This window comes from Rhinoderma darwinii, chromosome 2 (genome assembly GCF_050947455.1).
Source record: "Rhinoderma darwinii isolate aRhiDar2 chromosome 2, aRhiDar2.hap1, whole genome shotgun sequence".
Classification (NCBI taxonomy): Eukaryota; Metazoa; Chordata; class Amphibia; order Anura; family Rhinodermatidae; genus Rhinoderma; species Rhinoderma darwinii.
The window spans coordinates 379,548,363-379,563,556 of record NC_134688.1 but is presented as its reverse complement, the minus strand read 5'-3'; the positions used below and the strand labels follow the sequence as shown (position 1 = coordinate 379,563,556).

The window sequence follows — 15,194 nt, the reverse complement described above, 5'->3', positions numbered from 1 at the left end:
TACATAGGGCATAAACAATCCCTTTAAAAGCTAAAAACTCTGAGAAGCTGCATTTGAAATGTCCATTTATGTGTAAAGTGTTTTTTTTCCCACCATAGCTGTGTGTTTTGTAAACGGGAAATAAGTTGCAGGTCTCACGAGCGTGTCTACCCTGGTATCACCATGACCGCTTCTGCACGTGCGCTGCCTCATATCCAGGAATAGAATATGGACAACTTACACAAATGGCTTTTTGTCAAATCTGCTGCGATTTGGACAATGATGCGGATGGGAATTTTGATCTACAGCCCCATCATGAGGAAATTGAAGCACATGTGTTTCTCACAGAAGCCCTTCATCTTTGATCTCTGATCATACAGCATTTATTTATGATTTCTTTTTATGAATCAATGCTATTGGGAAGTCAATGGTCAAGAATAATTATGTCAATATATCCATAAATGATCAAAAAAGTATTTCTGTAAAATAAACGTAAATATTCAGTGAAACAAATGGCATATATTCTACATGAGCATGCAAAAAGCAGTGAGGTAGAAGCGTAATGCAGTCAAACGGAAAAACAAAGGAATACCTACTTTCTGCAGCTAGAAGTCCTAGTAAGGCAGCATTAAGGCGGACAAAAGTGTAGAGATTTTCAGAAATAGCATGTTAGTTGCAAGCGTAAGCCAAGCAAATTACAGTAAGTATACAAATATACAAAACAGTTCTAAAACAACTGCAGAACTAGCACATAACCTATGTAAAATACAATAAAAAAAAATAATTAAAAAAAATAAGAGACTATCATATAAGACTTGAATCCAACTGATGCAGAAGTAACCCTATAAATCACTTTTCAGACACAGACTGATAGTTTAGGGGATAACATAATTTCTACTCCTGACTCATTGAATGCAAACACATACTCCCTGTTAGCACAATAAATCTACAGCAGCATAAAAGACTTACCAGACTGTGAAATGCTCATGAAAATATTACTGCATGTTTGCAGGGCTAGCTCCAGGTTTATGTAGGCCCTTGGGCGACACCCACTTAGTGGGCCCCTTTGCAGGGGAACTGACAGCGGCAGTAAAATGGCCGTTTGTTCCCCCATATAGAAGTTAGGCCCTGTTTGTGCCCCCATATATTTAGAGATCCCTGTAGATAGCGTCGCCACAGGCCCCCCCAACATAGATATAGCGCCGCCACAGCCGCCCTCCCTGTAGGTAGCGCTAAACACAGCCGCCCTCCCTGTAGGTAGCGCCACACAGCCGCCCTCCCTGTAGGTGGCGCCACACAGCCGCCCTCCCTGTAGGTGGCGCCACACAGCCGCCCTCCCTGTAGGTGGCGCCACACAGCCGCCCTCCCTGTAGGTGGCGCCACACAGCCGCCCTCCCTGTAGGTGGCGCCACACAGCCGCCCTCCCTGTAGGTGGCGCCACACAGCCGCCCTCCCTGTAGGTGGCGCCACACAGCCGCCCTCCCTGTAGGTGGCGCCACACAGCCGCCCTCCCTGTAGGTGGCGCCACACAGCCGCCCTCCCTGTAGGTGGCGCCACACAGCCGCCCTCCCTGTAGGTGGCGCCACACAGCCGCCCTCCCTGTAGGTGGCGCCACACAGCCGCCCTCCCTGTAAGTAGCGCCACACAGCCGCCCTCCCTGTAAGTAGCGCCACACAGCCGCGGCCCTCCATGCAGGTAGCGCCATTGGGACTCCCTCTAGGAGTGAATTCCCCAGCCAGAGCGTTGCAGTTGCTATGGCCGGGGATTCCTCTCCAGGAGGAGCCCCTGATGTCACGGTCCATATAAGGGTAGTGGGATCACTGGCTTCTCCAGGAGCAGAATCCACGGCCGGAGCATCAGCAACTGTCTGGTCAGGGATTTCGCTCCAGGAGTAGCCTCTGACTTCTCGCCATATATGGACAATGACGTGAGGGGCTCTCTCTAGAAGTGGAATCCCTCGACCAGAGTGTTGGGAACGCTCTGGCCGGGGATTCCGCTCCAAAGGATCTCCTTCGTCACTGTTCAAACATAGACAGTGACGCCAGGGATTCCTCCAGGAGCGGAATCCCCAGGCCAGAGTGTCAGCAATGCTCTGGCCGGGGAATCCGCTTCAGAAGGAGCCCCTGATGTCACTGTCCATATAAGGGGGGGAATTCTGCTCCTAGACAGGGGCTCCACGGTAAGAGCGTCGACAACAATCTGGCCGGGGATTGCAACCCTGGAGGAGCCATGATGGCAGCACCAAGTGGCCCCCCCCCAAGGGCAGTGGGCCCCAGCACTTGCCCGAGTTCACCGGGTGCTGATGCTGGCCCTGCAGGTTTGTAATAATATAAGAGACGACGAATAGTGCTCCTGTCTACCCATAGGCTCAAATAAGATATTAACCGAAATTGGGTGAACATAAACCCTAGCCTAAGAAAGGTTTCATACGAATTATGGCTACTTTTATTTAGAGCAAACTATAAACCACTTAGTAACCGCACAGATTTATCAATGCTTAAGAGAGTTTCCTAAAAACTGAGGGAGATCTATGAAAAACTAGTGTGGAGACATTGCCCATATCAACTAATCAGATTCCAGCTCTCATCTCTAAGAGGGAGGCCCAATGGACATTTTTTCGCCACTTTTTCCTTGCACTATTTTATTTTAATTTTTTTGAGAAATCTTTCCAACTGGATCAATAGACTAAGGGGGCAATTTATTAAGACTTGCACTTCATACGCACTTGTGCCTCTTAAAAAACTTTCTAGCATCTGAGTGCGCCACCGAGTGAACTGGTGCAGATTACAGCTATAATTTAAACCAGTTTCTAGTGTAAACTATATTTAATGCGTCAGACCGCAGTGGCCCTGCCCCCTTTTCACTAAGCACTGCTACTTTTTTTTTTATGTTATGAAAGTCGCAATTTATGCGTCATTTTGCCAGTTTTTTACTTTTATACGCCAGAAAACAGACGTAGAAAATATGTTAATTCCCCCCCTAAGGGTTCATGCACGGAACTCTAATACACCACCCATAGTATTCTATGGGTCACAAATGAACCTCTAAGGGCCTCCGTTTCACAGATTCCATGCTGTAACATGGACAGCATTCTTTCCTAGAAGCATTGCTTCTATTTGAGAATATTGAGGAACATGGAAGTGTACATAGCCTAAATACTGATCCACAGTACTAACCCACATTGCACTTTAAAAATGGAGAAAGGCCTTATACAAACATACAGAACTTTACTTGCGTGGCTTGTAAGATATTAATAAGTTAGTCTTAGACCGATTTCACGCTAGCAACATTACAACTCCATGCAGAAAGCATATATTTAGGAGTCCAATGAAAGCAAAGAGAAAAAAAGCCACACTCACCCGGTCTGCGTAGAAAATTCTTTAATGCTTGTAAAAAAGGTGATGTGGAGGGTGGGGGAAGAGACTAAGACAGTGTCAGGCAACAGCCACTTCGCGTACAACGCTTTCTCAAGCCCTCACTTATATTTATGAGCCAAGGACTAGATTGGAAATCAGGAAAAACTCTATAAACAAATCTTTTAACATAGAGGGCCTTTGGAGTGAGGCTTTCCGGATATTACATCACGAGATTTGATATGGTCCTTGGAGCTCAATATATAGCTCCTGCGTAGAGCGATTGACAGCTATAAGTTCTTTAAGACTTTAATAAGTTGAACAAATAACAAAAATAAACAGATATTACGTAGCACAAGAACACGTCAATGAGACGTAATTTTTAAATTTGCCCCAACATCTTTCATGAATGCTTTGGACAATCTACTTTTGTATATTAGGGAATTACTACATATCTGAATGTTCATAAAGGGAGTAAGCCCAATATCAGAAGTAGAAAGGGGAATTGTTATATGTATTTCCATGTTGGTTAGGTAAATAAAAAGGTTTCAGGTATTTTTATATGGGACTATTTTATTTTATTACAACTACTTTGAGATCTTCTGTGTACATCCTTTACAAACGTGAGTATTTTAATAATACAAATAAAGCTAGTCATCTGCTGATGAGCAGGAGAAACAGGGTTTAAATTCAGACAATAGGAAATTGGCACCCATGTAATTCCCTATTATTAATATAGGTTTACCAAAGGTAAACATTCATTACAAATTTGTAAAAAGTAGGACCTTAACCCCTTCCCACTGTGGCCACTTTTGACCTTCCGGACAGAGCCTTATTTTTCAAATCAGACATCCCACTATGTGGCAAGAACTGTGCAATGCTTTTACCTATCCAAGCAATTCTGAGAGTGTTTTCTCGTGACACGGACTTTAGGTTACTGGTAAAATTTGGTCTATATAATCCGTATTTAATTGCGAAAAACACCAAAATATTGCGAAAAATTGCAAAGATTTACATTAGTCAATTTAAATGTATCTGCTTATAAGGCAAATAGTTATATCGCACAAAATAGCTGCTAATTAACATTTCCCATATGTCTACTTTAGATTGGGATAGTTTTTTTTGAACATCCTCTTATTTTTCTAGGACGTTACAAGGCTTAGAACTTTAGCAGAAATTTCCCACATTTTCAAGACAATTTCAAAAGGCTATTTTTTCAGGGACCAGTTCAGTTCTGAAGTGGCTTTGAGAGGCCCATACAATACAAAGTTACATAGTTAGTATTGTTGAAAAAAGACACATGTCCATCAAGTTCAACCAAAGAATAGGAAAGGGAAGGGAAAAATTTTCTACACATAGGAATCTTATATTTTATTCTTCTAGGAAATTATCGAAGCCTTTTTTAAAGCCATCTACTGTCCCTGCTGTGACCAGCTCCTGCGGTGACTATTCCATAGATTCACAGTTCTCACAGTAAAAGAAGGCTTGTCGCCTCTGCAGATTGAACCATTTTTTCTCCAGACGGAGGGAGTGCCCCCTGGTTTTTTGAGGGGGTTTCACATGGAACAGGATTTCACCATATTTTTTGTATGTGCCATTAATATATATATACAAGTTAATCATGTCCGCCCTTCGTCGTCTTTTTTCAAGGCTAAATAGATTTAATCATTTTAATCTTTCCTCATAACTTAGATTCTCCATGGGCATCCTTTCTATGAACTGGAGCCCAGAACTGGACTGCATATTCTAGATGAGGCCTCACTAATGCTTTGTAAAGTGGTAATATTGCCTCTTAATACACGACAATATCTTGCAGACCTTTGAAGCAGCTGATTGACATTGCATGCTGTTATTTAGTTTATGATCTACAAGTATACACAGATCCTTCTCAACAAGTGACTCCCCCAGTATCGCTCCACCTAGGACATATGATGCATGCAGATTGTTGGTACCTAGATGCAAGTGGATGTCCAAACACTAAGGGTATGTTCACACGAGGTCATTACGTCCGTAATTGACGGACGTATTTCGGCCGCAAGTACCGGACCAAACAGTGCAGGGCGCCGGGCTCCTAGCATCATAGTTATGTACGACGCTAGGAGTCCCTGCCGGACAACTGTCCTGTACTGTAATCATGTTTTCAGTACGAGACAGTTGTCCGGCAGCGAGGCAGAGACTCCTAGCGTCGTACGTAACTATGATGCTAGGAGCCCGGCTCCCTGCACTATGTTCGGTCCGGTACTTGCGGCCGAAATACATCCGTCAATTACGGACGTAATGACCTCGTGTGAACATACCCTTAGTGTGTTCAAATCAGCTTGCAATTTACGAACATCTTCCATAGACTGAACATTACTACATAGCTTGGTGTCATCTGCAAAAATAGAAATAGTGCTATTAATCCCATCCTCTATATCATTAATAAATAAGTTGAATAATAGTGGTCCCAGCATGGAACCTTGGGGTACACCACTTATAACCAGGGACCATTCAGAGTATGAATCATTGACCATAACTCTGGATACGGTCCTTGAGCGAATTCTCAATCCAATTACAAACTATACTTTCTAAACCTATAGTCCTTAATTTACCCATTAGACGTCTATGAGGGACAGTGTCAAATGCCTTTGCAAAGTCCAAAAACACTATATCCACAGCGGCCCCTCTGTCTAGGCTTCTGCTCACCTCCTCAGAAAAACAAATTAGGCTGGTTTGACAACTTCTGCCCTTCGTAAAACCGTGCTTGCTGTCGCTTATACTACTATTTTTTTTTTTCCACATAATCCTGTATATAGTCCCTCAATAGCCCTCAAACATTTTCCCCACGATGGATGTTAAAGGGGTTGTACACTATTAGAAATTACATGGCTACACAACTAGTAGACAGGTGTGGCACTGTTTTTGGAAAAAAGCCATCATGTAATTTCTAATCCTGTGCAACCCCTTTAATCTTACTGGTCTATAATTACCTGGGGAAGACCAAGAGCCCTTTTTGAAAATAGGCACCACATTTGCCCTGCGCCAGGCCCTTGGCACTATACCGGTCACTAGTGAATCTCTGAATATTATGATGAGGGGGTACTGAAATAACTGAACTAAGCTCTTTAAGAACTCTAGGGTATAACCCATCTGGTCCCGAGGCCTTGTGCACATTTATTTTATTTAATTTAGCTTGGACCATATCTACATTCATCCAATTCAGTATATCAACTGATATATTAAAAGCACTGGCAGCGGCTACATCAGCTGCTCTTTCTTCTGTTGTATATACAGAGCTAAAGAACCCATTTAGTAACTCTGCCTTCTCTTGATCCCCTGTGACCAACTCCCCATTACCACTATCTAGGGGTCCTACATGTTCAGACCTTGGCTTTTTTGCATTTACATACTTGAAGAATTTTTGGGGATTTTTTTTTTTTTTACTATCCTTGGCCACCTGCCTTTCATTTTGTCTTTTTGCTGATTTTATTACATTTTTACAGATTTTATGAGGTTCTTTATTATTTACAAGGCTACAGCTGTACCCTCATATTTGTATTTTTCAAATGCCCTTTTTTTGTCATATATTGCCCTTTTTATACAGAAAGTGTAAGCCATGTGGGGTTTAATTTTAGTGGTTTATACTGGTTACATTTAGGAATAAATTTTGCACTATAATTATACAAAGTAGATTTTAAAATCTCCCATTTATCATTTGTACCATTATTTGACATTAGTTCTTCCCAGTCTATATCCTGAAATGCAGCCCTCACCCTGGGGAAATTGGCCTTCTTAAAATTATGTGTTTTTTCCCTGCCAGCCTGTATTTGTTTTTTACAGTATAGATAAAATGTAACTATATTGTGATCACTGTTACCAAGGTTTTCACGAACATTGACATTCCCAACAAGCTCTGCATTATTAGAAATGACCAGATCCAACAGAGCTTCACCTCTAGCCAGGTCTTCCAGAAACTGGCCCATAAAATTTTCCTGCAACAGGCTGAGGAAATTTCTCCCCATTGCAGTTGAAGCCGAACCATGACACCAATTCATATTCCGGTAATTAAAATCTCCCATTATCACTACTGTACCCGCCTGTGCAGCCCGCTCCATCTGTTTATATAGCTGAACTTCCATCTTCTCAGTTAGATTGGGTGGGTCTATAGATTACAACAAGAGTAATTTTTTCAGCATTTACCTCCCATTGTAATTCCACCCACAAGGTTTCAATCTCCTCACAAACTTCACCCACTATTGTCTCGTTCACAATCGCCTTCATATCACTTCTCACATACAGACATAAACCACCGCCTTTCCTACTTGCCCTGTCTTTCCGAAACAGTGTAAAATCCTATCGATTTATAGCCCAGTCATGTGAAGAGTCTAGTCATGTTTCAGCAACACCCACTATATCAATATGTTCCTCCAGTATCAAGGCTTCCAGCTCCACCATTTTGCTTGCCAGACTTCTGTCATTTGTGAACATACGCTTTAACTTGCCTTTCAATTTTTCACTTTCAGTATCAGAAATGTGATTATTTGACATTTGGGAATTTTTATTTTCACTGCTGTTTTGTAACAAAAGGAACTCCTTATCCTGTTGTCTAGTCCTCTCCCCAGTTTATTTGTCCCCCCACCAACTTAGTCTGACCACTCTCTTACCTGACTACCCCTTTATTTTCTACATAGACCTCCCTCAGCCCTAGTTTAAATACACTGCCACAAACCCCCATAAATCATATTGTTTTAAAAACTGCACCCTTCAAAACAGCATTTAGACAGTTTCTTAACCCTTTAGTCGTTTCACAAGAATTAAAGCAAAGTAGAGGTGAAATTGACAAATTTCATTTTTTGTGCAGAAATTCATTATTATTTTTTTTCCCTGTAATACAGAAGGTTTTATGAGAGAAACACAACTCAATATTTATTGGCCAGATTCTGCAGTTTTTAGAAATATCTCACATGTGGCCCTAGAGTGCTAATGGGCTGAAGCACAGGCCTCAGAAGCAAAGGAGAACCTGGTGGATTTTGTGGCCTTTTTATTAGATTATATTTTAAGCACCATGTCCGGTTTGAAGAGGTCTTGTGATGCCAAATCCAAGGAAACACCCCGAAAAAAAAAAAAACATTTTAGAAACTACACCCTGCAACGAATTTTGACCCCACAGGTGTTTCATAGATTTTTTTAGAATTTGGCCTTGAAAATATTTTTCTTTCCATTTTTCCCAATAAGAAGTCGTTTTAGCTAAAAAATAAATAAAAAAATATCTATTTCCACAAGGTATAAAGAAAATCCCCCCCCCCCCCCAACATTTGTAAATCAATTTCTCCAGAGTACGGCGATATCCCACATGTGGTCATAAACTGCTGTTTGGGCATACAGTAGGGCTCAGAAGTGAAGGAGCGCAGATTTTGCTGGATTGGTTTCTGGGCGCCGTGTCTTATTCGGAAAGCCCCTGTGGTACCAAAACAGTGAAAACCCCCCCAGAAGAGACCCAATTTTGGAAACTACACCCCTCAATGTATCCACCTAGGGGTGAAGTGAGAATGTTAACCCTGCACGTGTTTTACAGAAATGTGTTCACTCGATGTTGCAGAGTGAAAATGGCAATTTTTCCATAGATATGCCAATATATGGCGCCCAGCTTGTGCCACCATGAAAAGACAGTTCTCCAATTATTATGCTATGTTTCCCAGTTTTAGAAACACCCTACATGTGGCCTTAATCTTTTGCCTGGATGATTGACCAGGCTCAGGAGTGAAAGAGTACCATGCGAAATTGAGGCCTAATTTGACGACTTACAAAGTATTGGTTCACAATCACAGAGGCTCTAATGTGAAATAATAAAATAAACCCCAGAGAAGTGACCCCATTTTGGAAACTGCACCCCTCAAGGCATTTATTAAGGCGTGTAGTGAGCATTTTCACACCACAGGTATTTTCCATAAATGATTGCGCTGCGGATGGTGCAAAGTAAAAATTGCAATTTTTCCTCAGATATGCAGTTTCAGTGGCAAATATGTCGTGCCCAGCTTGTGCCACTGGAGACACCCCCCCAAAAAAAAATTATTAAAAGGGTTCTCCCTGGTTTGACATATATGTGGAAGTAAACTGCTGTTTGGGAACGCTGTAGGGTTCAGAAGGGAGTAAGCGCCATTTGGCTTTTGGAGCGTGGATTTTGCTTGGTAATAGTTTTGTTTGGAGTTTTACTGGTATTTCAGTTTATAGTGTGGAGCACACGCAAGCCGGGCAGAGTACATCAGGGGAATAGTCAGGTGGTATAATAAAAACAAAAACAGTAAAATAATCCATAGATGTGTGTTACGCTGAGAAGCAATCCTTTCTGAACAGGCCAGTGTCACCCCCCTTTTGGTACACACCCTACACCTTTGCAGTTTGGGGAATTTTGCTGGGAGTGTGATGTCCTGGTATAATACGGGCACCTTCGCTTCCAGCAGATATGTTTGGGCCCTCCACTTCCCGGTTCCCTAATTTTAGGGCCTTGATAAATCGCCTTTTGAAACAGAAGAAATTTTCCCCTTGGGCCTGCACAACTGCATATTTTTTATTTCCTGACTTATTGAAGCCTTAAATAATTTTATTTTTCATAGACTTAGTGGTATCAGGGCTGTTTTTTTGTGGGACGAGCTGTAGTTTTTATTGGTACCATTTTGGCTTATATACAAAAACAGTAATTTTGGCATAGATTTTTTTTATATAGCATTTACAACTCATTATAAAATGACATTAACTTTATTCTGTGGGTCAGTACCATTCCGGCGATACCTAATCTATAGCACTTTTTTTGTTTCACAACTTTTTGCACAATAAAATTACTTTTGTAAAAAGAATGTCTTTTTCTGTCGCCATGTTGTGAGAAGTATAAATTTAATTTTTTTCTTCAACGGAGCTGTATGAGGGCGTGTTTTTTTGCGAGAAGAGCTATAGTTTTTATACGTACCATTTTTGGATACATGCAAACTTTTGATCACTTTTAATTCCAGTTTTTGGAAGACAAAGTGACCAAAAAACAGCAATTCTGGCAATGTTTTTTCTGATTTTTTTTTTACGGTGTTTACTGCGCAGGATAAAAAACATTTTTATAGTACAGACGCAGCAATACCAAATATGTATAGTTTACTTTTTTTCAATAATAAATGACTTGATAAGGGAAAAAGGGCGATTGTGTTTTATTTTATTACTTGAAACTTTTTTTTACACTTGAAGCTCCAACTGTTTGATTGCTATTCTAATATATTGCACTAAGTATGTAGTGCAATTTACTAGAACTGTCAGTCGTTCACTGACAGCAAGCCAATTAGGCTCCACCTCCAGGCGTAGCCCAATCGGCATCCGTAATTGCAGACCAGGAGGCCATAGTTAGGCCGCCTGTTGCCAAAGTAGCAACCAGCAGCCATGCGATCGCATGGCAAGGATGAGGATTTGCTACAAACCACTAAGATGCAGCAATCGCTTTATCTAAGGGGTTAATGTCAGGGATCACACACCTCCAGGCGTAGCCCAATCCGCATCCGTAATTGCAGACCAGGAGGCCATAGTTAGGCCTCCTGTTGCCAAAGTAGCAACCAGCAGCCATGCGATCGCATGGCAAGGCTGATGATTTGCTACAAACCACTAAGATGCAGCGATCGCTTTATCTAAGGGGTTAATGTCAGGGATCTCGCGCACACACACACACACACCTCCTGGCGTAGCCCAATCAGCATCCGTAATGGCAGAAAAGGAGGCCATAGTTAGGCCTCCTGTTGCCAAAGTAACAACCAGCAGCCATGCGATCGCATGGCAAGGCTGATGATTTGCTACAAACCACTAAGATGCAGAGATCGGTTTATCTAAGGGGTTAACGTCAGGACACGCACGCATACATTTTCCTCCTTCTAAACTGCTACCTATAGAACGGTCAGAGACTTGTGGCTACATTGCACCTTTCAAGATCTTAATGCCCAACAATAGCTATAGCCATGGGTCAGATGCTTTTTTTTTTTTTAAACAACATATTTGAGGTTTACATGTCCCTAATAACAGCCATGAAGGGGAATACTCAACAGCTCACCTAACAGGAACCAAATTGCACAATTTCTCAAGAGTAATCCATTATAGAGAGCACTGGTATTCTCAAAATTACAATCAGAAAAAACTGTGGTTTTTATTTATTTCTAAAACCAGGAAACCATAATTGCGCAGACAGAAAACGAGGAAGAGGATATTTTAACAGCTCGCACAGAAACATCAAGAATAAATATAAATATAGCGTGTTTTATAAAGGGTTATTCTAGCTCTGGCTGGTAGATCAATGAACATCCAATGACTTCATTGGGCTATATGTAACGGTTAATCTTAGGTACTTACAGTGGATGCCGATTGTGAGGGATAAGCAATTTGAAAGGGGGTTGGTTGGCTGAAAACAGGTGAACACTTTAGATTTGAGTGGAGTTTAAAGTTTCCCCAAACCTTCCATTAACCCCTTAATGACTAAATGTTTTAAATAAAAAAATTCATCCTCCTATTGTAAGAGCTGTAATTAAAATTTTCAAACAGCTTTATTTTAGCTTGGGCAGCTAATGGAATACAAAAAAAACCCCAGCAATTTTTTTTTTTTATTAACCGTTCACGGTGTGGAAAAATTACATGTATACTTTATGCTACAAGTCACTATGAATGCGTTTTACATTTTAGCACGATAACACATGTTTTATAGAAGGTCAGTTGTGTCGCTGCATTCCTAGAGCCATAACTATTTTTCTGCCGATGTAGCCATATAGGGCTTTTTTTTTGCAGGATAAGGGCCTGTTTACATCAGCGTTGCCCTTCCGTTGAGGGATTCCGTTGGAGGTTTCCATCAGGTTAACCCCTCCACAGAAAGGAAAACTGAATGAAACCTTAGATAGCATTTTCCTCACCACTGATCTATGGTTAACACGACGGAAAACTCAGACGGAACCCCTCAACGGAAGGGAAACGTTGATGTGAACACAGCCTTAGTTGTACCAGTTTTGGGTGCAAATACTTTTTACATTTTATTTTAGAAAGAAATATATTTATTTTCTTTGGTGGGGGGAGCAAAAAAAAACAAAAAACAGCTATCCAGTGTCCGCATTCTCTTGTTTTTTAACACCATGCACCGTGCTGTATAAATACATTATCTTTATTAAACAGTTTGCTACAATTGTGGCGTTACCTAAAGTATGTTTTTTTTTTTGGTGAACCATTTTTACAAAAAAATAAAAAATAAAAAATTCAACAAATGGGAGGGAAGGAAAAAAAAAATTAAAAAATTAAAAAATATCACTGTCCTCTCCAGACAGGACCAGCAGACAGAGATTGTACGGGCTCCACCTGCTCATGTGATGCTGTGCTAAAGCATCATGGGATTGGTAACATAACGCAGAGCAAGAGAAAGCAGGATAGAAACATAGAAAGAAGGATCGAAACCTAGAAATCAAGGTGGTGTCCAGTCTAAAGCATACAGGATTACAGAGAAGTACCTAAGAGAAATCCGGAGCTGGAAAGTGGTCTTCCCACGAGGTCTTCTTTAACCCCTTAAGGACGCAGCCTAGTTTGGGCCTTAAGGCTCAGAGCCCATTTTTCAAATCTGACATATTTCACTTTATGTGGTAACGTCGGAATGCTTAAACCTATCCAAGCGATTCGGAGACTGTTTTCTCGTGACACTTTGGGCTTCATGTTCGTGATAAAATGTGGTCGATATATTCAGTCTTTATTTGTGAAAAATTGCAAAATTTAGAGAAAATTTACAAAAAATTGAATTTTTCAGAATTTAAATGCATCTGCTTAAAAAACAGACGGTAATACCACCCAAAATAGTTACTACTTCCCATTTCCCATATGTCTACTTTAGATTGGCATCGTTTTTTGAACATTATTTTATTTTTCTTGGACGTTACAAGGCTTAGAACATAAACAGCAATTTCTCATATTCTTAAGAAAATTTCAAAAGCCTTTTTTTGAAGGTACCAGTTCAGTTCTGAAGTGGATTTGAGGGGCCTATGTATTAGAAACCCCCATAAAACACCCCATTTTAAAAACTAGACCCCTCAAAGTATTCAAAACAGCATATAGAAAGTTTTTTAACCCTTCAGGCATTTCACAGGAATTAAAGCAAAGTGGAAATGAAATTTGCAAATTTCATGTTTTCTGCTGAATTTCAATTTTATTAAAAAAAAATTCTGTAACAGAGAAGGTTTTACCAGAGAAATACTACTAAATATGTATTGTCCAGATTCTGCAGTTTTTAGAAATGTCCCACATGTGGCCCTACTGCGCTCGTGGACTAAAACACAAGCCCTAGAAGCAAAGAAGCACCTAGTGCATTTTGAGGCCTCTTTTTTATTAGAATATATTTTAGACAGCATGCCAGGTTTGAAGAGGTGTTGAGGTATCAAAACAATGGAAACCCACCAGAAGTGACCCCATTTTGGAAATTACACCCCTCAAGGAATTCATTTATGGTTTTTGTTATCATTTTGACCGCACAGTTTTTTCACAGCACGTATTTGAATTGGGCTGTGAAATGAAAAAAATGATATTTTTTCCAATAAGATGTCATTTTTTATCAAAATTTCTTATTTTCACAGGGAACAACATTCCCCATTTTGTTGCCCAATTTGTCCTTAGTGTGGCAATACCCCAATTGTGGTGATAAACTGCCGTTTGGGCCCATGGGAGGGCTCAGAAGGAAAGGAGCGCTATGTGTTTGTTGGAGTCCAGATTTTGCTGGATTGGTTTTCGGGTGCCATGTCGCATTTGCAGAGCCCCAGAGGTATCAAAGCAATGGAAACCCACCAGAAGTGACCCCATTTTGGAAACTACACCCCTCAAGGAATTAATTTATGGTTTTTGTTATCATTTTGACCGCACAGTTTTTTCACAGCACCTATTTGAATTGGGCTGTGAAATGAAAAAAATGATATTTTTTCCAATAAGATGTCATTTTTTATCAAAATTTCTTATTTTCACAAGGAACAACATACCCCATTTTGTTGCCCAATTTGTCCTTAGTGCGGCAATACCCCATTTGTGGTGATAAACTGCCGTTTGGGCCCATGGGAGGGCTCAGAAGGAAAGGACCACCATTTGGCCTACTGGAGCTTTTCTGGTGCTAAGTCATGTATGCAGAAGCCCCAGAGGTACCAGTACAGTTGAAACCCCCGAGAAGTGACCCCATTTTAAAAACTACACCCCTTAAGACATTTATCTAGAGGTGTAGTGAGCATTTTGACCCCACAGGTACTGTGTAAAAGATAATGCGCAGCAGATGGTGCAGTGTGAGATTTGCAATTTTATATATATATATATATATATATATATATATATATATATATATATATATATATATATATGCCATTTCAGTGTCCAATATATTGTGCCCAGCATGCGCCACCGGAGATATACACCCCTTACATTGTAATGTGGGTTCTCCTGGGTACGGCAATACCCTACATTTGGCTGTTATCAGCTGCCTGGGCATATGGCAGGGCTCAGAAGGGAAAGATGAGGGGGGTAAGCTGTGCGGAGTGCATCAGGGTAAATTAAAAATCAAGGGATGTATGATACATTTTAAAACAATCTTTTATACAGAGCCCTGGTTTTTCGGGACACGTGTCACATTGGTATATTGTGTTCTTCCTTATCCCCCTCTTATAGCAGACTCTGCACCTCTTTTGACTCTTTCCCTTTCCACCGGTTTGGGGAACTTCTCCTGGAAAGTGTTGCCCTGGTATGATGCGTGTGGCCTCGCTTCCAGAAGTACTGAGTGCCCCCCCTTCCTGGTCCCTAAAGATTAGATCTTGAAATTCCAGGAAAGTTCCCCTCTGGCCTGCACATCGACGTAGCACGTAC

General features: G+C 41.0%; 1 protein-coding gene across 14 annotated transcripts in view; it reads right to left on the bottom strand.

The window, feature by feature from the left end:
• The window catches only part of CASK (calcium/calmodulin dependent serine protein kinase), a 295,974-nt gene that overhangs the window by 97,096 nt on the left and 183,684 nt on the right, over window positions 1-15,194 (bottom strand). For 8 of the 14 annotated variants that reach the window (XM_075853921.1, XM_075853923.1, XM_075853929.1 and 5 more), the window contains exon 11: window positions 576-593. The exons of the other annotated variants lie outside the window; for them this stretch is intronic. In XM_075853921.1, coding sequence (XP_075710036.1) covers window positions 576-593 — 18 coding nt within the window. The remainder of the gene's footprint in view (window positions 1-575; window positions 594-15,194) is intronic. 14 annotated transcript variants of the gene reach the window in all.